At 33.4% G+C, this 27,018-nt stretch overlaps 1 protein-coding gene across 25 annotated transcripts in view; it reads left to right on the top strand.

Moving 5' to 3' along the window:
* Window positions 1-27,018, top strand: part of PPFIA2 (PTPRF interacting protein alpha 2) — a 499,610-nt gene that overhangs the window by 470,868 nt on the left and 1,724 nt on the right. For 10 of the 25 annotated variants that reach the window (XM_055358835.2, XM_055358838.2, XM_055358840.2 and 7 more), the window contains 8 exons: window positions 2,941-3,003; window positions 4,211-4,240; window positions 5,800-5,993; window positions 9,845-9,942; window positions 18,910-19,085; window positions 19,977-20,045; window positions 23,594-23,753; window positions 24,944-25,035. In XM_055358835.2, coding sequence (XP_055214810.1) covers window positions 2,941-3,003; window positions 4,211-4,240; window positions 5,800-5,993; window positions 9,845-9,942; window positions 18,910-19,085; window positions 19,977-20,045; window positions 23,594-23,753; window positions 24,944-25,002 — 849 coding nt within the window. In that variant the 3' untranslated portion in view covers window positions 25,003-25,035. The remainder of the gene's footprint in view (window positions 1-2,940; window positions 3,004-4,210; window positions 4,241-5,799; window positions 5,994-9,844; window positions 9,943-18,909; window positions 19,086-19,976; window positions 20,046-23,593; window positions 23,754-24,943; window positions 25,036-27,018) is intronic. The other 15 variants (XM_055358852.2, XM_055358836.2, XM_055358854.2 and 12 more) reach the window with 7 other exon arrangements.

Raw genomic sequence — 27,018 nt, 5'->3', positions numbered from 1 at the left:
CGATTCAAAGCAGAAGCTACACAAATCAGTGTAAAATTGATTTTACACTGCTCTGTAAGCTTAAGCCATTTAAGTTTGGCTTAAATGAATTTCTTCTCAGGTAATCATTGCTGAAACTCACTTTGAACCAACAGTACACCCACTCAAGCAAAGCATCACGATAACTCGGTGTAAAGGGAATGTGACAGATGCATGTAAAGTGCTTTTCAGCACAGCACTCTCCTCCTAAAGTCAATAAAAACAATTTATTCCAAGTAATGTAATGATTTATATACTCATATGCAACTTTCTGTTTATAATGAGCATCATTGTTAGAAGCAGGGGATACAAGGAAGGGACTTTTAAGGACATAAATGACTTTTATATTCTAAATTTATTTAATAGGTGTACACAGATTTATCTTATAGAAAAAACATCATCTGTACTCTAAATTCCAAAACAGTAGAAGAAAACAAATTCTACACATATATTTGATGTCTAGCCTGTGGAATTTTTATGTGCCTCGAATTTGCTTATAATTATGAATCTTTACCACCCATTTCCATTTGTTACTTAAGTATATATACAATCAAATGTCACTTAATGCAGATATATGTTCTGAGAAATGAGTCATGAAACAATTTATTCGTTTTGAGAATACCATAGAGCATACTTACATAAACCTAAACGGTATAGACTACTGCACACCTAGGCTATGTGGTATAACTTATTGCTCCAGGGTACAAACCTGCACAGCATGATACTAAGCTGAATACTGTAGGCAAATGTAACACTGTGGTAAGTATTTGTGTATCCAAATATATCTAAACATAGAAAAGGTACAGTAAAAATATAGTATAAAAGATAAAAAACGGTACACGTGAATAGGGCACTTAGTGAATACAAAGGCCTAGGACATTACTATATACTACTGTAGACTTTATAAACACTATATACTACACACAATTCATAAAAAAACCTTTTTATTTCCTCAGTAATAAATTAGCCTTAGCTTATGGTAACATTTGTAATTTATAAATCTTTTTTTGTTAACTTTTGACTCTTTTTAAAATAATACTTAGATTAAAACACAAATACATTGTACAGCTGAACAAAATTAATTTCTTTCTTTATATCCTTGTCCTATAAGCTTTCTGCTACTTCATTATTTTTTCCCCTCTTTAAGCTTTTTCGTTACAAACTAAGACACAAACACAAAAATCACTATAGGCCTTCACAGGATCGGGACCATCAGTATCACTGTCTTTCATCTCCATATTCTGTTCCACTGAAAAGTCATTGGGGCAGTAACACACATGGAGCTGTCATCTCCTAGGATATCAATGCCTTCTTTTGAGATGCCTCCCAAGGAACCTACCTGGGGCTATTTTACAGTTAACTCTTTAAAAAACAAAAGTAGAGGGAGTACACTGTAAAATAATGATTAAAAAATCATGGTGTGGTAAATACATAAACCAATAACCCAGTCATTAATGATCATTATCAAGGGTTATGGGCTGCACATAGTTGCACGTGCTATACTTTTAGATGACTGGCAGTGCAATAGGTTTGTTTACACTAGCATTACCACATACATGTGAATAATGCATTGCACTACAATGGTATAACGGCTCTGATATCACTAGGTGACATGAACTTTTCAGTTCCATTATAATCATATGAGACCATTTGTTGTGCATGCACCCCATTCTTGACTACAATGTCGGTATGTAGTGCATGACTGTATATATGTATGTATATACATATATAAGATTTCACTTACATCAAATTATACTCATCAATTTATATGTAGTTACATTTGTTTTTAATACAGGAAAAGTCATGGTACTAGGTGAATGGCAGAAAAACCCAAAGTGAATTATGGTGATGACTTGTAATGTTTGGGTAACAACTTTGCTACACCAATTCTTTAAAAATTGGACCCTCCCCAAAATAAGTAGCAGATAATACATAGGATGTAAATTTCATTGATATGCTTGGAAAACCTTGCAATGTTCATAAAGAAATGATGGAATTTGATGGCAAGTGGTTTCCAGGGGCCAATACCTTCAATGATATGCCTGATCTGTATGTTACTAAGTGGACTTTGGTTTCGAAACTGTACGTTATTAAGTGTATAGAACTAATACCAAGGAGTGTTTTATTTAGAAAGCAAATGGGACTTTATAATAGAATATTGCCTGCTAGAGAAAAAAATTTATTTTACACTATGTTCTTCTCTATAATGGTATCAGATACTGGTGAAGAATTAGGAAATATATGGATTTTATAATTTGACAGTTATTAGTGTGGCTGAAAAATACATTTTATTAAATTAAAAATAGCATTTCACTTCTTTCTCAGCTGCAAGAATTCAGGGACACTTACTATTTACTGAATCACACACAGTAAAAGGAATCTTTTGGGAAAAGCTGATGCTGGTTTCCAGATAAGTTATGATAATGCTTCCCGCTTTATATTGACAACCATTTTTTTTCCTTCAAAGGATATTGAGAATCAAAATTATGTGAAGGAAATTTTGATAATAACACAACAAAGTGCATGTGCCATTGTTTTCTGAGTAAAAAATTAAAATTACATTATTCTACAGTTCAAATTTAATCAGTTCACCGTTATTACAAAAATTGATCTGATAGCCACATACCATTGAAATGCAAATTTTGATGATGCTCTTTTTCTGATTAATAATTGCAGAAATGTCATTTTAAATCTACACCCCCAAGAGCTTCACAGAATGCCTCTTTCTAGTTAATCTTTTTGAGTAGAAGAAACAGGGAGCTCTGAGCAAACCAGCCATGCTATCTCTTTCATGCACACGGTAGGGGCAAGGGCACTGTGGTATTGCTGTGTTGCTGTTAACTCACAGAGGTGCTGCCTTTCTTCTTTACCACTGCTTGCCTCCCATGGATTCCTCTGCTTCCCTCTGGGCCTCCTCACTAGCCTTCAGGCAACGTTTGGGTGACTCATGAAGAAATGGAAAATCTTGCAGCTCCAGCAAAAACGGTTAGTCTTAATGGCTTTGTTGAACCTGAAGGAAAGTGACTTTGCTGCTCTTTGGATGAGGAAACTAATCTGTTTACAATAGATCAGAGTAATAGGGTGTGTTTTTATAGTTACATGCAATGATAACTAACATTTTTTACAGTTTTCTTTTACTGCACTCTCTTGAAATTTTTTAATGAAATAGTGTTAGATTGTGGCTAATATCATAAGAGCTTATAGTACACAAACAATAAGGAAGAAAGTAATAAATAGTATTCATGTTGCAACATTGGAAGTTTTTGTAACAAATATTTAGTATTGGACATATTCACAGGTAACATGTTTCTAAACCAAATTAAATTGGTAATAGAAAAGATTAGATTGAATATTCATTTTTAATATGATCATGTGGTTTCTTGTGCTTTACCATCTTAGATACAAGCTTGACCAAAAAAAACCCCAAAAAAACAAAAAAGTGTTATGTTAATTTGGTACTGAAAAGCACAATTTTAAAGAATTTCTTGGGGACTCTTTAATTGTCACTTTTAAAAATAAAATGCTATAAAAATCATTTTTTCATGTAAAGTAACAAAGTTGGGCATATCATATATTTTATCTTTATCAACTTCTTTTTAATTTAATGTCTTTTCAGTGTTATCCTTATTTGAAAATTGATTATCTACAAGTTTGTTAAGGATAAAAACACCGATGTCATGTACTAATTTCATTTTTAGTTTAGTTTTGTTGTACTTGGTTTTTGTCTTGTTTTGTTTTGTTGGCTGTTGTTGAAATCTATTTGATTATCACAAAGCTTTGTTGGAGGGATACAGTCAGTTTTTTCACTTCACTAATTTACTTTGTATAAGATTTCTCTATCATATATACATATATATATTTGTCATCAGAAGTTTTTATTATAGCACATTACATTTTAAAAATTACACTCATTTAAGAATTAAAAAAAGGTTTGTAATGACCAAATCAAATGTTCACAAAATTATGAATTTAACATTTAAATTAGAATTAATTGAAAATGATGTAGTTGCTGCCTAATTGCCTTTGAACTGCAAAATTGATCACTGTGGGTCTATGAATCTGTGTTTATTCTGCCTGTTATACAAAATATTTTGTATAACAATTTTGCTTCTGCTAGAAAAATTTTACTGTATTGATTTGAAATTAATTTATATTTACCTGCTTTATTAATCATTTCCTGCTGCTAACACAGAAAGAATCTGAGGAAGGAAGCTGGGCCCAGGTAGGAGATTCATATGCTTTAAGACCCTTAATATCATTTAGTAGGCAATGAGAATATAAATTAAGAAACTGTCATAAGTCATAATATTGTAAACCTTCACTTAGCTCAATATGAGGCTGATGTGTATAGGTAAATGTAGATTATGTTTAATACTTTATATGTCTTTTTAAATTACCATATTTTTGAAATAAGATGATTGACGTTTCATACCTTACCTCTTTTAAAAGGGTACTTTTCTTTCTTTCTCAAAAGAATGATCCAAAACTTAAATTCCTCTGAAATCACTCCTGTATATATTTAATCAGGAAGCATTCAAGTGGGATCTAAAGGGGGAACAAAAAGAAAGAAAAGACTTATTTGGAGTTGCACATGCCTTCAGATATAATGCAAAGTGTATGAAGAGGGGTTGGAGGAGCAAGTGTTGGCGTTGCAGACCACAGAGCCATTAGCATTTACTGAGATGTTTGTATGAGACAGGTGTCTATACTTGGAACAGACATACACTTTTGCAAGGAAGCTGTGCATTTTTTCTACATTTCCACATTTTGGATGACCAAAAGTGAATATTTGTGTTATATTCAATCTGATTGAAACCTTTCAATATAAGAAAAATTTTGGTAGTTATGTTAGGACCTGTATTTAAACACACAGTAGGATTGTATTTGATTTTGATTTTGATAAAAATTTCATCGTTCTTGAGAACACACAAAAGAAGAGGAGCAGTTAGATTTTCCCTAGAAATGCATATTAGAATTGAGAAATTAGGGCATGATAAGGAACTAAATGGGAATTCTGTAAAAATAATAGAGAGTAATAGTTCTTTTAAAATATTGGTTTAGTGGTAATGGTTGATTTGGGTTTTCATTTTAGCTGTTTTGAACAGTATTGGTAAGAATAGTTTGTTTGTTATATTAAAGAATTAGGTTATCTGTCTTAGTTTTTGATCCTGCCCTGCTTCTTTTAGAGTCTATCTTGATTAATTGCTAGAAAAGACTGATTCTTTCCAGTGATTTTTTGGAAAGTTGACGACCTGCTTTGCTAAGTAACAACAATGTCCATACAAAGCTTCAAAATTCTGTCTCTCCAAAACATTTATTCCTTTCTCTGTTTACTGAGGTTTCCATTTCACATCAACATTTGCCATTACAATATAGCAATGGCAGTAGTGGCATTGATAAGTGGGAAATGGCAATAATGGCATTGACAAAAGGGAAATGACAGATACAAATAAAACAAACCTATCAATATAAAGACAGAATCTTAAAGCTCAGAGTTTGTATAATAATTTCTTTATTAATAAAATACATACTTGGACAAAATATAATTCCTTTTGAGAATACAAAGTAAATAGCCAATCATTTTCAATAGGCAGGTACTTTAATAAATGTATGCAGAGTTCCATTTTATACCAAATCAAATCAAATGCTATCTGAATATTATTTTTGCTTTGTTTCCACATATCATAGTAATTAAATATCAGTTATAATAATAGGTAATATTATCCAATTACCATCTTATCTGATTGGTTGAGAAACTTGACTGCTATAAAACAATTCTAGTGTCCGGTTTTTCTACAGACCCTGGCTTATGGAGATATGAACCATGAGTGGATTGGAAATGAATGGCTTCCCAGCTTGGGGTTACCTCAGTACAGAAGTTACTTTATGGAATGCTTGGTAGATGCAAGAATGTTAGATCACCTAACAAAAAAAGATCTCCGTGTCCATTTAAAAATGGTGGATAGTTTCCATCGGTGGGTGTTTTTTCTTTTTTTTTTCCCAAAGAATAATTAAAATGAAACAATATATTACCTATACTTTAGTAAAACAAAAATGGATGTCTAGAAGACAGAAAATATATGTCATTTGAAACATCGTTTGTATACATCTACTTGGAAAAATATTTTCATCCGGCAAATTGCAGGGACTTTCTAATTTAGAGCTATGTGCATATTATGTGCCCAAAGTTTATGGAAATATATGTGTACAAAATTCTCCTCATAGAGCATACGTCTATTTTTTGTGAGATTCTTTGAAAATTCCATGTTGGTAATTTTATAGTTGTATGTGTTTCTATTAGAAAATTAGGAAGAATAAACAAATATTCATAGTTTCAACTCTACACAAATATGTCGTTATAAATTTTATAATTTAGGAACATTCTAGGAAAAATTTTGAGAAGAAATTGTTCTTCTAAGACATATTTATGTTTTTTTATTTTTCTATGTCTTTTTGTGAGTTTGCTTATTTGTATATTAATTTCAGAACAAAAACAATACTGTGTCAGATAACTGTGAGGTTGCAGTTGAACAAAAGGCAATGTCTTTTTTCAAGTTGTTTACCATCCAGCAGATAAAAAGGGGTCTGTTATAATACCATATCATAAATGCTATGTTTATGTTAGGTGAAACAATGTCAGCTGGATTTTGGTTGTTTTTTTCACATAAAGTTGATTGTGGTGATAAGTTAATAAATATAACCATAGATGATTTTGGCTTGGGAGACTGTATTTGCTTCTCTCCTGTCCAACATTTAATCAGTGACTGGAGTGAAGATGGTATAAAAATTAGATAAGTTGATGACATAAAATTAGGATAAATAGAGGATAATTGGGGCTTTTGATTCCAACTTATGGTGATATTTTGAATTTTAATGCAGTTGTTGACACTGTTGAATTAAATGTGGTAAAGATAAATATAACAGTGTTTTTTTAAAAACCCATTAAAGTGCTGGATGGAGAATCCATAATTTAACAGAAAGTTGTGTGAAAAAGATAAGGAATTTATCCTTAGCACGAAACTCTCCATTTTGGTTAATGGCTTGACAAGGCATGTTTAGACTGTGTTTATTGGCAGAGACAACAAAAGTGCTACCATACAGTGACATAACAAAAAGAAATTGCATTTATTTATGGGTATCAAATTGTTATAAGGTGGTAGAAGTCCAGTGGTAAAGTTGAAGTAATTAAATACATTTAAATTGGATGAAGGAAGACTTTAAATAAGTAAGTTTTCTTAGGTTTTAAGATCATTATTATGTGATAGAAGAATTATTTTTTCTCTGTTGAGCACGTGATTTTTTAGTTAACACAGCTGTAGATCCTAGGTGAGTGACTTCTAGTTAATAGAAGAAACAACTTTGTACCACTCTCAGCTGCCTTGTAGTGCATACATTGTGAGGTAGTGAGTGAGCTCCCTGTCACGGGAAGTTTAGGGCTTCATATTTCACATGTTTGCATTAGATTTTTGGGGTCCAGTTTTTCCGTTCTTCACTAGATTGACTTTTAATACTGTTTTATTACTTTAGTAAAATGTTTTCTATAATGATCAAATTTAAAAAAATACTCAAATGACTTGGTTTTTGTTTGTTCTGGGAAATGCCCAAGCTTCATTTTTAAGTTATGCTAATCTCCAACTTAAAGCAAGTAGTACCTGACTGTATATTGCTTCCTATGGTCTTTTCGGCACAGTTTTCCATCTGACAGACATTTTCATAATATTATATGTCCTCTGTATAGTATAGTTTTGTTTTCTATATCAAAACTTGGCAGAAACTGACCAAGAAGCATTGGTTTAATCTCAAGCTGCCCAATATCTGTGATAGTGATTATATCAGTATTATCTAGTATATTACTGAATTAGTTTGCTAGGGATGCCACAGCAAAAGACCACAGATGGGTGTCATAAACAACAGAAATTCATTTTCTCACAGTTCCGGAGGCTAGAAGTTCAAGATCAAGGAATCGGCAGGTCTGGTTTCTTCTGAGGCCTCTCCCCTGGGCTTGCTGATGGTCACCTCTTGATGTCCTCATATAATCCTTTCTCTGTGAATATATATTCCTGTTGTCACCAAGTGTCCAAATCTCTTTTTAATAAGGTCACCAGTCAGTTTGGATTAGGGCCCACCTTAATGGCCTCATTTAACTCAATTACCTCTTTAAGGGCACTATCTCCAAATGCAATCACATTCTGAAGTACTGAGAATTAGCGCTTCCACACGTAAATTTTAGGGAATACAATTCAACCCACAACACCTGCCTAATGCAATTTTCTTTCCATTTTTCTCTGATTCTGAAATATTTGACTCAACATTGTTTTTATTAAAATGCGGGGCTTAGAAATGCATCTAGCAAGTAAGTGTAACCTGGCCAATGTGTATGTCTAAATTTGCTTATATTCCTAAACATATAAAGTATCACTGATAATCAATGATCTTTACTCTTGAAGTCTACAGATTATTTTTTCCTATCACATCTTCTGAATCTTTATACATAATGTCACTAAACCTTCTCATTTGCTCTCTCAGAACATGCCTGGTTTATCGATTTGCCTTTCAAGCTCATGGCTGTTGTCCCTATTTTGGCAGAACTGAACCCTGAATTGATTTCTCTATCTTCTCTGATTACTTATTTCTCCATCTCCTATTTTGCTATGAGATTATTTTTCCTTAAACAGAAAACTTTTTTTTTTTTTTTTTTGAGATGGAGTCTCACTCTGTTGCCCAGGGTGGAGTGCGGTGGCACTATCTGGGCTACTTCAACCTCTGCCTCCCGGGCTCAAGCGATTCTTCTGCCTCAGCCTCCCGAGTAGCTGGGACTACAGGCATGTGCCACCACAGCCAGCTAATTTTTGTGCTTTTAGTAGAGACGGGGTTTCATCATATTGACCAGGCTGGGCTCAAACTCCTGACTACGTGATCCACCCACCTCAGCCTCCCAAAGTGCTGGGATTACAGGCGTGAGCCACCGTGCCTGGCCAAACAGAAAACTTTATTGTGACCTCTTCCTCCTCCGAAAATTGTCCAATAATTCTGTATCAATTATATGTATTTCATACTTAAACACAATTTAAGGCTTTCCTTAATATGCCCTATTCTCCATGTATAATTGTATTCCTCCTTACTTCCTAGCATGGATTTTCAGCTCTGGAATGTGTGTCTTGCTAACCACACCTTTAAATTTCCATCTGCAATCTTTTGTTCATGATGCTCCATTTTCCTGAGTCAACCTGTCTCTGCTACTTGATACTTTAAGGATCAATCAATTTTCTGCTCATTCCACATATCCTTTTCATTCAGTTTCAATATCTGCTGACTTGTTCTTCTTACATACTTCTGTATCATTTAGAGTTATGAGCTACTCATTTTAGTATTTGGTCCTCTATCCTATTACCTAACTTATGTTTTGTGTTATTTTTCTCATCAGCTTAAGAAGAGAGTATCCATTTCTTATAAATTCCTTACTGTCTCCATAATGGGGACTTTAAATTCTTTTCAAGTGAATAAAATATTAATTTGCCTGCACCTAATGTAGGAATAGCTAAATGAAAGACAAAGACACATAGATGAACAATATAATCCATGATGATTTTAAAACTTTTTTCTTATTTTGAAAACTTTTTTTCTGTTACTTTGAAACATTTTGTGCTTAGAATAATTATAAATGTATTTCCCTCCAATACTGAAGGATTTGACTGCAAATGTAATTTATTAACTTGTTGCCCTAAGAAGCAGTGCATAGTGTTGCCTATGGCTAATCACAAAACTTTCTCCACCTGCTAAGGTAGACTCACTGTGTTTTTTTTTAAATTTTTTTTATAAAAAAAAGAACAAGTTTACAATATGGAATTATGTGCTTAAAGAGGTTGAATTATGACAGAAAAGAACTAGAAAGAAGACGGGAAGCAAGCCAACATGAAATAAAAGGTAATACATCTTTCTTTCATATGAAATGCCTTTATTCTGGGGTTTTTAGCTTTCACTTTTACTAACCTAAAATGTTATATGTTTTACAATGGTCAGTAAGTAGCATAAGTATTTGGCTAGAATTGTTACTGTTTTTTTTCTCCATTATTTTCTAATTAAAATACAGAAACGGGTATCTCCATATTATAGGGTGAATATCCCATTTGGGGAGTAATCTTGAGTTTTTGCATTGAGATTTATTTATGTGAACCTATTAATTATACATTCTGCTTGTACTAAAGATGTCTCCATGTAGATATTTTTGTCAAACTTTTAATGGAACATTCTCAGTATGATTCAGAGAAACATGGTATATCATTTTTATGGCAGTTCATCTTTGGTTTATATCATTTTAATTTTATTCCAGTGCCCCAGCAATTTTATTTTTGTAACACTGTATAGTTAAAGAAATTATATGGTGATTTTATGCAGGAATGATATAAGGATTTTCCCCTATAAACCAAACTAGTTCATTAATAATTTTAGCTGGTAATATTATCAGGAACAGTGTAAATTGTTGCAGCTGTTATGTGCAGAAAAATGTTTTATTTGAATAACAAGAAAAGACACTCCATATTGCAGGTTTGTTAGAAAAAATACTGTATTTAAAAATTAATCATCTAAATGTTGAGAAGTACCTTAATATACCCGAGAAAGGATAATTTCAAAAGAGAAGTACCTTAATATGCCCAAGAAAGAATAATTTCAAAAGAGAAGTACCTTAATATACCTGAGAAAGAATAATTTCAAAAGAGAAGTACCTTAATATACCTGAGAAAGAATAATTTCAAAGAGGAATATGTTAGATTCTATTCTTAGAGACCATTCTATTTTTATTATTGTTGTTGTTGAAGGAAAAAAATACATGATTGGAAAAATATATAGGTAAAGGTATTTTTTTGGTTTAAATTTAAAGGGTTCAAATGCGATTTTCTTACATGGATATATTTGTGGTGGTGAAGTCTGGGTTTTAGTGTACCCATCCCCTGAATGATGTACATTGTACCCATTAAGTAATTTCTCATCTTTCGCCACCCTCCCAGCCTCCCACCCTTCTGAGACTCCAATGACTATCACTACATACTCTGTGTTCACCTGGACACATTATTTATTGCCTACTTGTAAGTGAAAGCATGAGGTATTTGATTTTGTTTCTGAATTGTTTCACTTAAGATAATACGTGGGCATTTTTTTGCTAAAAATAATCAATCCACTTTTGTTGTTTAAAGAAGAAAAAGACCAGGCGCTGTGGCTCACGCCTGTAATCGCAGCACTTTGGGAGGCCGAGGTGGGCGGATCACGAGGTTAGGAGATCAAGACCATCCTGGCTAACATGGTGAAACCCCGTTTCTACTAAAAATACAAAAAATTAGCCGGGCATGGTGGCGGGTGCCTGTAGTCCCAGCTACTCGGGAGGCTGAGGCAGGAGAATGGCGTGAACCCTGGAGGCAGAGCTTGCAGTGAGCCGAGATTGCCCCACTGCACTGCACTCCAGCCTGGGTGACAGAGCAAGACTCTGTCTCAAAAAAAAAAAAAAAGAAGAAGAAGAAGAAGAAAGTATTAAGGAAAATATAACCAAAGCTTTTAAGGAACATTTTGGATATTAAAATACTTATTAGTTATATTTCCATTTCCTATTATCCAAGAGTTGATATGTGCAAGCATTACATCAAATTTAATGGGTGTTTCTACATTACATTAGTGGTTCAAGGGTAGGCATGAATCTCTGTTTTCATCTTCACTTCTTTTAAGGCTTAATTTAGATAAGAAAGTAGTATATATTACATTCTCCAATATTAACGTTTAGTGCTGTTTTATTCTTAAGATTTTTTTTAGGTTTCTATAATTTACATTTTTGATAAACAATGTTAGAAATTACTTTTATCTTTGTCAGGTCTTGGAAAGTACATTAGTTCTAATGGAACGGGCTTGAATGCATGTGAAAGTGATTGGTTAAAAATAGTTTTCTACGTATGCCTTATCGGAGAGTAGACAGACTCACAATGGATTTCTTGTAACACTTCATTTGATGCATTACTTCGAAGCAAGAAAGTGCTTTTCCATTATCAAAATTGAGTTGTTTGACTTCACTTTATTTGGGGGCCCCAGGAAACTGCAGGTTGTTTTCAGTGCATTGCTGTTCAGTTGAATTGAAATTTGGGAATTAATGGACCAAAGATAGACCCCAGAAGGAAGTTTGCATTTTACCACACAATGAATGTCTTAGCACACAGATAGATTTTACCCATGGGATACCACTTTGTAGTTTCCTTTCTGAAGTATTTTTATCCAATTAGATTTTATTATGCCTCAGCTCACCACGTGAAATGTTTCACATATAGATAGATCTAAAGGAGAGGAATTACCCAGTTGGCCCTATACCAAATGTTATATTAGTATCTGGCAATTGCTGATTAGAGTGTAGCTCTGAGGAAAAAAAAAAACTGCCATGATTCACTATGATCACACACAACTCTATCTGATAAATAGCTGTGAATGAGATCATAAATAGCTTGTTTCCTATGACTGATCTGGTGACATTTACAGGAATAATTCTCAACAGTGACTAGGGGTCTCTTATTATCTGAAGTGTGAATTAACCCTGACCTTAATGAATAGTTTTCTGAAGTGAAAAGACGATGTGAATATCAAGAACCTACTAACATTTAATTTGTTGCTAAGAAGCAGTCAACACTGGTCTCTAGTCATTTATTGTTTAGGTCAAGAAGATTTCTACACAGTTTTAAAGTCAGTGCATACATTGCTTGGAAACAGATTTATGGAAAGGGATCTAACTTTAAAAATGAAAAAAAAAAGGAGTATTTTGTTCTGAGGAGGAAATGTTTGAATTAATGCTTTATTTGCCTGTACCTCATAAACAGATCATTTTAAATATTTGATCACTCTTAACTACAGGTGTGACGATGGAATTTTTGATGGGCACATATTTGCAGAAATATCACGACCACATAATATGTCTTAGACTATCAAAATATAAACCTAAGTCTAGAAAAAAACCAAATACTCCCTATTTACAAATCCATCTAGTGCAAAGAAAACTGGATTTATTTTTTATTATTGAGAGCATTGTCACGTTCATTTTTAAAAAACGGTGTGTTTAATAAAATTAAGTGGAGAACTGTTGCTGCCACCCACAAGCATTTGCCTAGCTTTTGGGATTCAAGTGTAGGGTAACCAGTTGTTAGAATGAATCAGTAACTATCAACAGCAGCTGATTATATAGCCAAAATGTGATGCTAACCAACTCACATCCCATTTTCTGAGGTCTGAAAACCTCAATGGAATAGGCTAAGGAAAACTCGGAGGAAAAGCTGCACTTCAGAACTGACTCAGAGAGACAATTAACATGTATAATATAAAATTTCCTTATATAGTAAAGAATATTAAGGAAATCCTTTGCTTTGCTGAAGACCGGTGGGGCGGGGGGAGGTGGGGAGAAAGAGGCAAAACTCTGAGGGGAGGACAATAAATGTCCTACTTCGTGCAGAAATTCATTCTGCTTTGAATGGAGCAGCTAATAGTAATAAGACTGTGGGATGTGGGCATTCCTCTCATGTTCCTTATTACCTAAATCCAAAGAAAGATCTAGGACCTTTCTTTTGAAATGAGATCATTCTATCCACAAAAGGAGTTAAGTAGAGAGATGTGAGGCTGATACATGTTCAGCTTCCAGATTCATATACAAATGTTTTGCTAGTACTGTGGATTGGCACAGACAGAAAGGACACTAACTAATTTGAAGAACTTCTACTTCTGATAGATTGGAGCATATTAAGTCAGACCAATCTTCCACTAAGAAGAAATAGAAAGGCTAGATAAGTCAATAAATGGTAATAAAGAGCTATGTGAAAACAGTAGAAACCAATTAAGAGGGACAGGACTTGAGAGCTTATGATCTTGGAAAAAAGAAAAATGTAAGGAAATAGTAAAACTGTCATTCTCTGCTGTTTTTCCTCTATCTAACAGAGAAGCAGGGAACGGAGTGGGGTGGTGGTGGGGATTGGAATTTAGAGGTGCCAAAACTGCCGGGCCTTCAGGAGCAAAGAATCTGTAAAACATAATAATAATAAAATAAGTAAGACTGACCATTTATACAATACTCCTCTAGAGACATTTGTGGACTTCCAAGAAGAATGGAATTATAATCTAAAAATTGAACAGAAAGTTGAAGCCAAAGGGTAATAAATCTAGAAAGAAACTGTTGTAATCTCATGATAATACAGTAAAAAAAATCAAAGGTCATAACCACCAAATATACTTTAATTTGAGGTCTCTGATAAAACACACCGTAGGACTAAGGGTAAACTTAAACAGATCAGGCTATTTATTATGTCTATTAATGTTAAAAATAAATTTTATTATGTATATTTGAGGTTTAGAACATATTACAGAACACATATAGGTAGTAAAATGGTTACTATAGTGAAGGAGATTCCTAAGCTTTATTTTGAAATGTTAAAATTGAAATCTAGCATTGATTTATCTCAATCTTTAATTGGAATTAAGTTGATCTGCCCTTATTATAACTTCAGAAAAACATAAAAGTCCTTTCAAGAAGAAGTTGACATTCAGAGCCTCTGCAATTTTTTAATCATATTATGTGAGAGCCAATAAAAGAAAAATTCAGACATGTCAGATAATGGCCAAAATGAGGAAAACCACGATGATAAAATCAGAAAAAAGAAACATATCCATAGTTGACCCTGACAGTGTTTATTAAAAAATATGTAAGGAATATAAGTGACAAAATGGAGAATTTAATATAGTTGGAATCAATATGTTTAACAAATAATCAAATGGAAATTTGAAGAAGTGAAAAGTATAAAGACTTAAATTGAGAACACAATAGGTGGTTTAACAGTGGAAGAGAGTTAAGTGAAATAAAAGATCACTTGAAAACATCTAGCCCACATATGACAAGAAACAAAAAGGATGAATGATATAAAACATCATTAGAGATATATTGGACATGGTGAGGTAAGAGACAATAAGAAAGAAGCAATATTTGAAAAGATACTGGTGGAGACATAAAAAGAAAGTAATTGAAATGATAAACCACAGACTCAAGGTTCTCGATGGACCCCAAGTGAGATTAAAAATAAAAGGGGAAATAAAAACACATCTAAACATATTACAATAGAGCTACTGGAAACCATGATTTCCCACACCCCAAAATCTTAGAATCTGCCAGAGTAAACTCCACAATAATTTCAATGGCGCAACATAATATAACTGATATTGCTCAACTAAATAATGCTAGAGGAAAATGGAATTATGACCTTAAAATGCTGAATCAAACTAACTGACTTTGAAGTATGTCCATCAATATTAAAGAGAGAATTAATAAACTTTCAGACAAACAAAATCTGAGAGACTATTTCACCAGAAAAAAAACAAATAGAAAAGAAATATTAGAATAAGTGATTCAGGCAGATGGAAATGATCATAAAGATAATAAAAAAATGCACACATGATGGAGGAGAACTGAAAAATGTATGGGTAAATGTCATAATAATAGTAAAAATAATATCTGCAGGGCTTAAATTTTACATAGAATTAAAATACATAACTATAATGCAAAAGGAAGGGGATAAGTGAAATTAAATTATTTGAAAGTCTTTGCATTATCTAGAAAATAATAAAAGGAATAATTTATAGTAGACTCTAATAAGAACACATATTATAAGCTTTAAGTGTCACTACTGAAATAATAATGTAAAGTGTAAATATAAAAAGCTAATAGAGGGCCGGGCATAGTGGCTCATGCCTATAATCTCAGCACTTTGGCAGACCAAGGCAGGTGGATCACCTGAGGTCAGGAGATGAGACCAGCCTGACTAACATGGTAAAACCCCATCTCTAGCAAAAATACAAAATTAGCCAGGTGTGGTGGCGCATGCCTGTAGTCCCAGCTACTTGGGAGGCTGAGGCAGGAGAATCGCTTGAACCTTGGAGGCAGAGGTTGCAGTAAGCAGAGATCATGCCATTGCACTCCAGCCTGGGCAACAAGAGTGAGACTCAGTCTCAAAAAATAAAAGAAAAAAGAAAGCTAATGGAGTGGTAGAATAAAATAAGAAAACAATAAACGGCAAGAAAGAGAGAAAAAGAACAAAGAACAGATAGGACAAATAGATGGTAGAATTCAGCACAAATATCAAAGTCATAATATTAAATGGGCAAGAACTAACTACTTCAATTTAAGGACAGATTGAAAAACAATGATATGCTGTACACAGTGGACACACTTTCAATATAAGAACATAGAAAACTTATTAGTAAATGAGGTATACATGCAAATATTAACCAAAGCTACTGTGATTCTTCTAATATCAGAATATAAACTTTAAGGCAGGAAACATACTAGAAATAAGTTGGCTATTTTCAAATAATAGAAGGAAAGATATAGCAAATTAGTATATATCTAATATGTAGATTTAAAATATGGAAAGTAAAAACTGACAAACCTTAAAAGTAGCAGACGTTTTCAGTTCATAATGGGTGTTACTGATTAAAGCTACAATGAGACACCCATGTATTAGTTTGTCGGGGCTGCTGTATCAAAGTACCACAGATTGTGTGTCTTAAACAACAGAAATGTGTTGTCTCACAGTTTTACACACTAGAAGTTCCAGACCAAGGTGTTAGCAGAGTCAGTTCCTACTGAAAGGAATCTGCTATTCGCTTCGCCCCTGACCTCTGGTGATTTGCTGGCAATTTCTGATGTTCTTTGGCGGGTAGGAACATCGCCACGATCCCTGCCTTCATAGTCACATAGTGCTCTCCACGTGTGCATGTCTATTTCCAAATTTTGCCATTCAAGAATGATAACAGTCTCATTGAATTTGGGCCCACTCTATTGACTCATTTTAACTGATCATTTCTATAAAGACCTGATATCCAAGTAAGGTTGCATTCTTAGGTACTGGAAGTTAGGGCTTCTACATGAATTTTGGGGAACACAATTCAACCCACAATACCACACCTACCATAATGGCTAAAAAAAGCAAGACAAAACAAGAACAAAAATGAGAAATACAAAGCATTGGTAAAGATGAAGATGTTCAGACATTAATAATGCAAGGTTAAATTGTGAGAGTGGAATTTGCTTAGCAATATCTGCTAACAAGTAAACACATAACAATTCTATTCCTTGCTATTTATTCTACTGCAACATGTAAATATGCAAAACAAAATCCATGTATAACAATATTCAAAGCAGCACTATTTATTGTTTTTTTTATTTCAATAGGTTTTTGGGGAACAGGTGGTGTTAGGTTACATGAACAAGTTCTTTAGTGGTGATTTTTCTGACATTTTGGTCCACTCATCACCCAAGCAGTGTACCCTGTACCCGATGTGTTGTTTTTTATCCCTTGCCATCCCCTACCCTTTCCCCCTCAAAGGAACACTATTCTTAATATCCCAAAGTGGAATATACTCACATGTCCATCTACAGTAGAATGGATACACTGCAGCATAATCATGCAATGGGATGCTAGATAGCAATGATCATGAACACGCCACTGCTATTTGCTAAAGCATAGATAAATTCCATATTGAATGAAAGGCAGACAAAAAAGTACATATTGGGTGATTTTATGTATGAACAGCTAAAAAAAATAAATCAGGCAAGGCGATTCTGTAATGAAAGAAGTCAGAATATTGGTTACTGTTAGGTGAGAATGGTGCCTGAGAAGGTGCATGAGGGGACCTCTGTGGGTCTGTGCTATCACTGTATTGCTTCAAAGTTATACACAAGAACATCTAAGTTGGTTATAAATGAATAAAATAAGATAAATAAGGATTTTCAAAGACTCACCAAAATAGTTATTTAAAACATGCTTTTCAAAGGCTTATTGAAACAGGTATTTAAAACAGTTAAAGTTGAAGAATATTTCCTGAAAGATTTTTATACTTTGTCTGAAAAAGCTAGGCACTTCATTAGAAAGAAAAAAAAAACGGACAGGAAAACTTACTTTTACTTTAATAGTAATTATAATTTCCTTTCCCTTTCTATGGGTAGTAAAAATGTTTTAATTTTTTTCTCATACCCCCTTAAGTTTCTTAAAATTCTTTCTTTTCTATGGACAATTTTAGTCCTTCGGACTATTTTACTCATTTTATATAGCATTCTGCCAACTTTTAATGGGAAGATATTGAAGAAAATAAATGATAAAACATAATTTGATGTTTTTATCTAAAAAAAAGAAACGACATTTTTCTCTGAAAGTTTTATTTTTAGAAAATAAAAATCAAAAAAATTTTTTCCTCAATAGAATACTACTTTCAATAGAGTGGAAATAATTTTTGACATGTGACTGAGTGCTTGAATTTTGCATTAGCATGTGATTGGGAAAAATGCATTGAAATATAATACTAAGGTAAGTATCCATCTGTTGATGCCTTATATTATTTTACCGTTCTGTTCTTATATATTACTTCAGGTGAAAAAAAATCTTCTAGTCTATATGCCAATGTTTAGGTAGTGGTTAACAAACACTTCTGATGAAAGACAGTATTACAATCTCGTCTGCTGTTTACTGAAGAGGTGTGTATCAAGACACAAATAAGAAATGTCTCCCTCTGATGGTAAAAATATTGAACTTCAGACAGACACCTAGGTCTCTAGTATGAAAACAAGAAACACAGACATCTTGTTCTACGCGACTGAAGTGCTGTCATTTTAGCTATAACAAACACTCTGAAAAATAACAACTTTTTTTAAATAGAGACTCGAAAAGATTAATTATTAAAACAGTAACTACACACAAATGAAGGGAGCCAGATGGATTAGAGTGTGGATAAATCAGCATAAATGTGACCTGGCCAGATACCCATGGCTCATTTCAGCCAGTGGTTCTACTATGCAAAATACTGCATCCTAAAATGATGCATCTCTTTTCCTAGACGTGTTGGTGTGGAGCAATGACCGAGTTATTCGCTGGATACAAGCAATTGGACTTCGAGAATATGCAAATAATATACTTGAGAGCGGTGTGCATGGCTCACTTATAGCCCTGGATGAAAACTTTGACTACAGCAGCTTAGCTTTATTATTACAGATTCCAACACAGAACACCCAGGCAAGTCACTTTCTGCTGTAGTCTCAATGTGTTCTGGTTTATATAATGATAAACTAAACTTTTAGAAAAAAATTGGCTGTGTATTCATGATTGTTAATGAAAGTTAACTCAATGTTTGAAATATGTCACTGGGGTTTTAATTTCAGGCTAGTGGATTTCTAGCCAAAAAAAAAAAAAAAATCATACAATTAAACAAGAAAGGGATTTCGAAGTTATGTGGCCCAGTCTCCCACCTGAATGCCAGATTCCACTAAGTGAAATCCCTGACAGATGGCCATCAGTCTCTGCCTCTCTGAGAGGCAGTCATTTCTATTTACATGTATGAATTATACAGACTCTTAGCATTGGATATGTCAGTGATTCCCAAAACTGGATAATAATTTGAATCAGTATAGTTCCTTATGAATAAAAAATAAAACCTCCAACCCACATCATAGTCCTAAGACATCAGTTATCAAGAGATAGGGCATAGGAATCTTTATTATCAAAACTTTCCTCAAATGATAATCATTGGCCAGGTTTGAGAACTATGTACATAGATTCAATAAAAATTTGGCAGTCCCGTTTCATTTTTTATTTTGTTTTTATATATTTCAGAGATTAAACAAAATACTCAATTGAAATAAAGTAACGAAGTGAGACCAAAGCCTCTTGACCTCAGATATTTATGCAAGACTGTCTCTCTACTGTTCACAGAAAAAAAAAAAAAAAAGCCCTGTATTTTTTTGTAGTTAAAATTTACAATGGCTAATAACAGACATGGAGGGCTAAAAACTTCAAAACCCATAAATAAAGTATGCTTTATAATACATTATCAGATAAATATAAGCTACATGATTTTTAAAATAAAATGTGATTTCGGTGATGGTAACTGTAATTTGACGTCAACAGGCAAGGCAGATTCTTGAAAGGGAATACAATAACCTCTTGGCCCTGGGAACTGAAAGGCGACTGGATGAAGTAAGTCCACCTGTTATTCAAAAGAGATCTGAGAGAGTAAAAGAAAAATGATAGAACATCTTTGTTTTTAAGGAATAGTGCTTGGAAATTAATCAAATTACTGTTGTATGGTTAGAATCAATAATTTTCTCCAGGTTTGTTGTTAAATATTCAATCTTATTACTTAATTTTAGAAAGAGCTATATTAATTCATAAATATTATCATTTCAGCAGGTAGAGATACTAAACAGTAATTTACAAAACACTTTTATGAGTTGTGACTGCAAAATGTTGGGCAACATTATTTTAAAAAATTAGAAAAAAGTTAAAACACTAATGTTGATAAATTCAGCTTTTTAATAAAGAGTGTATGTATTTCTTAAATGTCAGTATATCTTGCCAGGAAATTTTAGAAAATTAAAACGAGGATAAAACTTGCTTCAATAAATGGAAAGCTTTTTATTATTTTATATATTGATACTGAGTTTTCCTTCAAAACAGATTAATAACATTTTAACAGTCATAGAATTTGAAAGCTATATTGAATATAAGAATCGCTGTATAATATGTGCATATTAAGTTATTTGGAAAATAATAAACATGTAAGTAGCCTCCCGAGATGAATGAATACAAGGGATATCAGCAAATGCTGTGGACTGTAGACATTTTGATAGTCTTTCTGAGTTTTTCTACAGGGTCTTTCTGGAAGAAGTGGGAAGGAAACCTGAGCATGAAATAGAAAATAAAGAGATGCATAATTCTGTGTTGCAAAGTACAGGTGTTCCTTGCTACAAAGACAAGCTGATTAAAATTATTTTGTGAAGAACTCAGCAAATTCAAATATGGACCAATCATTCTATATTCAAATAGGCAGGACACATAATCTTGGTATTATAAAATCCCCTCTGTCCTTTATGGTGGGGCTTATAGAGAGATAAGTTCTACAGTCTTGAACTCAGCTAACTTCTGATAAATTCACACTCTTATTCAATCAGCATAATGATTAATATTTTTAAAAGCCTAGTCTTATAAGTTGCATGACAGTCTTTTAAATCCTTACTAGAAATTATTGATTCAAAAAGGTAGTCTTATAAACTCATACATCTTAAAATACAATTATTCTTACTTAAAAGTTGCAAAAATTTCTAATAAAAAATTATTGAAGAGTTGTCATATTGCTACATTCTCTTAGGAGCTGTCCAGGTGTTGGGTAGCTTCTTAATAGTAATGAACTAGAAGAAAAGTCTATTGAGCCAATTAAATGAGATGCGACTCGTTGTCTTTAAACTATGCTGCTGCTTTTTCTTATTTTTAAAAGCACAAAATATAATTTTGTCATTTAAACCCTCTAGTCTCTTTTGTTCAATTTTATTTTATTTTTTAGTGTGAGCAAAAATAGCCAACTTACTTAGAACAGTAGTGGACTTATTTCTGAGGTTTTGCTGATTACATTCAGATTCCACTGAAATAATCTGAGAGGTGTCAGCAAGCTTATACAGACTTTGACCCCAATTAAAAGAATTAACCCTATCTCGTGAAAACTTTTCCCCATGATGTTGTTGTTTATAGTTCTATTAACTTTCTGCAGTAACAATATGTTGAAAGAACAGAAGTCAGGAATCATAATTCAAATGCTTAACTCTAAAAACTGGCAATTTTTTTTTTTTTTTTTTTTTTTTGACAGAGTTTCGCTCTTGTTGCCCAGGCTGGAGTGCAATGGTGTGATCTCGGCTCACCGCAACCTCCGTCTCCTGGGTTCCAGCGATTCTCCCACCTGAGCCTCCCAAGTAGCTGGGATTACAGGCGTGTGCCACCACACCCATCTAATTTTGTATTTTTAGTAGAGACAGGGTTTCTCCATGTTGGTCAGGCTGGTCTGGAACTCCTGACCTCAGGTGATCCTCCCGCCTCAGCCTCCCAAAATGCTGGGATTACAGGCATGAGCCACCACGCCCAGCCAAAACTGGCTTATTTTTAAGCCCCTAGCTACGACACTGTAAGGAGTTGTGTAGCTCTACAGTGTAACATAGTGTTTTATAAAACTGAAGACTATTTATGCTTAATGCAAAAACTTCTCCAAGAATCAAGAAGTCGTAGAGGCTGCAACTGTGAAATTCTGTTTCTTTTCTACATTTACACACATTTGGAGATCTAGGGCAATGAAAAACACAGCAGTTGGGAAGAGTAGCAGACATCTCTTAATGTGCAAAATGGCTACCACACTGAAACAAAATGTAGATTTTAATGATAAGGATTGAAACAGTGGATATATGTTATTACATAAAAATGATTTTATTTTTCCCTGATTGACTTTAAATGTCCCTTAACTAATATAGCAGTCTACAAAGCCTACCTTATAGAATTATTCACTATAACATAGCACAAATTACTATGTTGAGTGAATATAGACTTATTATTCCAAATGCCAGAATGAAATCAAATGAGATATTAGGATACACAACATATACTTGGCTATAACTATCTACGGCATAGATAGTCCTTCCCTAGATAAGAAACAGTGAGATAAGACAAGACCTATGTGGAATGATTCATATTTTCCTTAGAATTAGACACAGAATATTCACTAACTTCTGAATTATATATTGCTACTTGCCAATTTGGAGGAAAATAATTATGTCTGTAAAAGTACTTTGTGTATACAAAGAGAAGGAAGAGATTATTTCATTAAGGCATAACAAAATCAGCAACCAGAATTAAAATGTAATTGCTATGCTACATTCTAAAATGTGGATTCACCCTAGGATCTGTCCAAGTAGAGACACTAGCCTATGTGGGGTATGATGTTGCTTCCTGATAGTAATGAACTAGAGAAAAAGTCTACTGGGCCAATTAAATGGGATGTGACTCTCTGCCTCTGTGTATCTTAAAATACACATTATTAAAATGTAACCAGGGTAATATTATGCTTTCGGTGGTACCCAAAGACCACATGTACTTATTGAAAGGATGGTGTCCAGGCTACACAGATTTTTCAACAAATTGCAAGTTAATTCTGTGTCACCTAAAACTTCACAAATCACATATTTAGAGTTTCTTGTACAGATATTATAATAGGCTACAGTGTCTCATATTAGCCATGCCATCTCAAATATAGATTTCCCCAAAATAAATACCTACATTGTATTTGTGTACATAGAAGTCATTTCATTCAAGTGTGTGAGTTAAATGTAGTCTACTCAACAATTGATTCAATTAAGTATATCATCTCATTCCATAAAACCCATAGGCATAAAGTGGAACAATGTATATCCAATATTTATTTTGGAAAACATTGGTGGCTTATTTTAGGCTTTCAAGGATATTTACTGTATAGATGTCAGACCTTAAATTTGAAATTGTATGAAAAGTTTTATTTAAAAATTTATATATCAGATCTCCTATAGTCTTGTTTTGGAATCATAGAACTATCTTGATAAAGCATGATTCCATATGTATACTTGACAGACTAAATGTAAATAATCTATGTTACATGTTTCTAAGCACAGAGCTTTAAGCACATGGACTAGTTTACTTGTTTTCATAACATCACCTTATAACTGTACTGGCAGAGTGATGACAAGAACTTCAGACGTGGATCAACCTGGAGAAGGCAGTTTCCTCCTCGTGAAGTACATGGAATCAGCATGATGCCTGGGTCCTCAGAAACATTACCAGCTGGATTTAGGTTAACCACAACCTCTGGGCAGTCAAGAAAAATGACAACAGATGGTACAGTAGTTTTGCATTGCTGCTTATCAAGCAAAAAGCTTGTTTAGCCAAAGCTAGTATAATTCTCTGACCTTGCTTTTTGGAATTATTTTCTTGAGTTGGTTTGCTCTGCTTGAAATTTACTTTGCTCTCATCACAAACCAGACTCCTTTTTACACTGCTATTGCATGAACTCATGGCACTTTATTCACATTTTCAAAATAATTTATAACATCCTAAAAAGAACAATTTGGTTAATGTCCACCTCTAGGAGGAACAATAAACATCTGCAGGATTTGTGTTTCTTTAGTCTTCTATTCCCAAAATTAACAATTTGTTTAAGTTAGAGGTTGGACTTGGACTAAAGATCCATAGTAAATGGAAATTAACTCCACTGTCTCCCTACATGTTTAAATACTGCGAGTTTTATGTGTCGTCTTAGAAATTCACTCATCAAATATTTCTCCCTCTAGCCAAAGCAGAAGCCTTTAAATAAACAAGCCATGAACATGAGAAGAGAATTAAAGAAACACAAAACACAGTAATTTCCCAATTACTATTTCCTTCTGTGGACATTAGACTTAAGCTATCTAATTTACAAAAGAAAAGTCATTCCAGAGGAGAGACAACTTTGAAATAGTAGTCACAAAATTATTTCTGTTTGGGAGGCATTAAAGAAAAATAGTCCCATGCTATTTGTTAAGATAATCACCTAGCATCATTATTTCTTGTCAAGGTCACAGTTATTATAACTCAAATTTAGTTCCAGCATAAACTGTGATCTTGATCTACATTTCTTACAACTTGTTAATACAGTGGAACATGTCAGTGAAATTCATAAGGAATTTAACATCATTACAATTAGTGTAGAAGTTCTTCAATACTTGGAGAGGAAAAAAAATCCACTATAATGAGTTCTCTAAGAGCAATCTCCGTATCAAAATCAGAAGCACCCTGGGGAGCTGCTCTTGTTACCGATTTTATCTGAGGAAGAATACATAACAACTCAAAAGCTCAGGTCAATTACATTGGGATAAATTTTCATTAGGAACTTGATCTAGAGAAGAGGAATGTGAGTGGCTTATATCTGAGAGAAAGAAGGTCTACTAATATGTTCAGAATCCCTGTATGCAGGGAAAATAAATCTTTCTCATTTGAAATCTTGTACTCAATCATCCAAGTCCCTCTAAAGCCCTTTTCTCCATTTGCAGTTGCTTCATCAAGACTGCAGAGGTTAGACAACTCCACTGTTCGCACATACTCATGTTGACCAGCCACTCAAAGGAGGCAGCACTGACCTGCTGTGAGTAGTTTCCCTTTGGCTGACAAAAAAAAAAAAAAAAAAAGACAAAAAAATGGAACCTACATAGACTAATAAATATACACTATACTCTGGTATGCCCTAGCAGTACAGAAATGAGATAACCCTTTTGAATTGCTTCAGGGGAAAAAGAAATCTTTGTATTGTAACACTTAGTCTAGCATTTCCTATCACCATCTGTCTCCTATGGTTTAAGGTCTGCCTGTTGGAGGCCTATCACTGTATTATTACACATCAATGGGTTGCCACTACACTGTTTTCTACTTTTTAGTACCATTTCCTGTTGAGTAACTTAGCATTTTATTGATAATAATTCAGCACTTTAAAAAATCCTATCTTTTTAAGTGTATATTTTATATAAGGAAGCCAAGGTAGCAGATAGGGATTTAAGCAAGTTCACCGAGTCAAATAGCAACAGACAGGAAAATGATTTAGAGATGGTTTCATATTAAAAAGTAGAAACTTGCCGAGGCAGGTGGATCACTTCAGGTCAGGAGTTAGAGACCAGCCTGGCCAACATGGTGAAACCTCATCTCTACTAAAAACACAAAAAGTAGCCAGGCATGGTGTTGCACTCCCGTAATCCCATCTACTTGGGAGGCTGAGGCAAGAGAGTCACTTGAACCTGGGAGGCAGAAGTTGCAGTGAGCGATGGTGCCACTGCACTCAAGCTTGGGTGACAGAGCGTGACTCCGTCTTAAAATAAATCAATAAATAAATAGTAGAAACTGTGAAAAATTCAAACCTTTATTACATTGTTTCTTATCAATCTGATTTACACTTGCTAAAAACAAATATAAATTTTAAGTATTTAAGACATATAGGAACAAAATAAAATTACTTTAAGAATGGAGGATAGGACCAGCACAAAACCTTCCTATGTAACCATAAATACCAAGCATTTGATTTTAAGGAAATACCAATTAATGAAAGCTACTTTAAAATCCATATAAAAATGAGGTTTTATTGAAAAACAGTCTTAATAGTAAAACTGTGGTTTCCTAGATTTATAAATGTCAAATGTTCATAATTTTTTTCAACCTAAAACTATGCTTTACCAAAATATTTAACCACTTTCGATGAATCAATATTTTGGAAAAATACTTTTTAAGAGCGATATTTAGAACAAAATGTGTGCACAGGGATAAGAGAAACCAGTTATAGACAGAGGAACAACTCACCTTGTGCTGTTTTCATTGCCTTGAACTAAAAGTGCCACACAATTTATTGTTGGTCTTTTGGGCTTAAGATGGGAGCAGATATGCTGCCTTATTTGGATCACTATTTGAAGCTGATAAAATAAAAAGCATCCCGATAAGAGATTTAATTTCAGAATGTACAACACTTACATTAAAATTTTAATTATGGTATATAATTTGGCACCTAATTAGACATGATTTAAAGTATATAATAATTTGGCTAAATAAGAGGTCTCCCAAAATACTGTTTATATTAGATTCTACACATAGCATTATAATTTCTTCAGGAAATGAACACTTCACTAATTTACAGATGACTATTTAATATGTTCAATAGTGCTTGCTTCTTAGCTCTTAAGTGATCGGTACAGTTACTCTATTTGCAATCTGTTTTTTGTGCATGACATTCTAGTTCATATTTCCTAGTTTTTACCATTAATTGGGATAACAGTATTCATTTACAATAATTCAATCTAGGACAACCATTTTTTGTTTTGGTGAAACAATAACACTTTTGTTATTAAAATAATCCAGAGCATACTACTTGCTGTTTCTTTTGTGTCAGTAATAGCAATTGTGAGCTTTTTCTAAGTACATTATGGCTGAAAACAATCAGCAATGCCATACTACTGACACAAACGTTTACAATAGGTGACTTATTATCGTTATGTTTTTGTAACAAATAAAGGTATTTTTTAAGAACTCTAAAATATATGAACTAGAATATAAATCTACATTATGAAATAGGTCAATTCAACCCAATTTA

This window comes from Gorilla gorilla, chromosome 10 (assembly GCF_029281585.2).
Source record: "Gorilla gorilla gorilla isolate KB3781 chromosome 10, NHGRI_mGorGor1-v2.1_pri, whole genome shotgun sequence".
NCBI classification, from domain to species: Eukaryota; Metazoa; Chordata; class Mammalia; order Primates; family Hominidae; genus Gorilla; species Gorilla gorilla.
The sequence above is the reverse complement of the archived record's forward strand: the minus strand, read 5'-3'. Positions and strand labels throughout refer to the sequence as shown.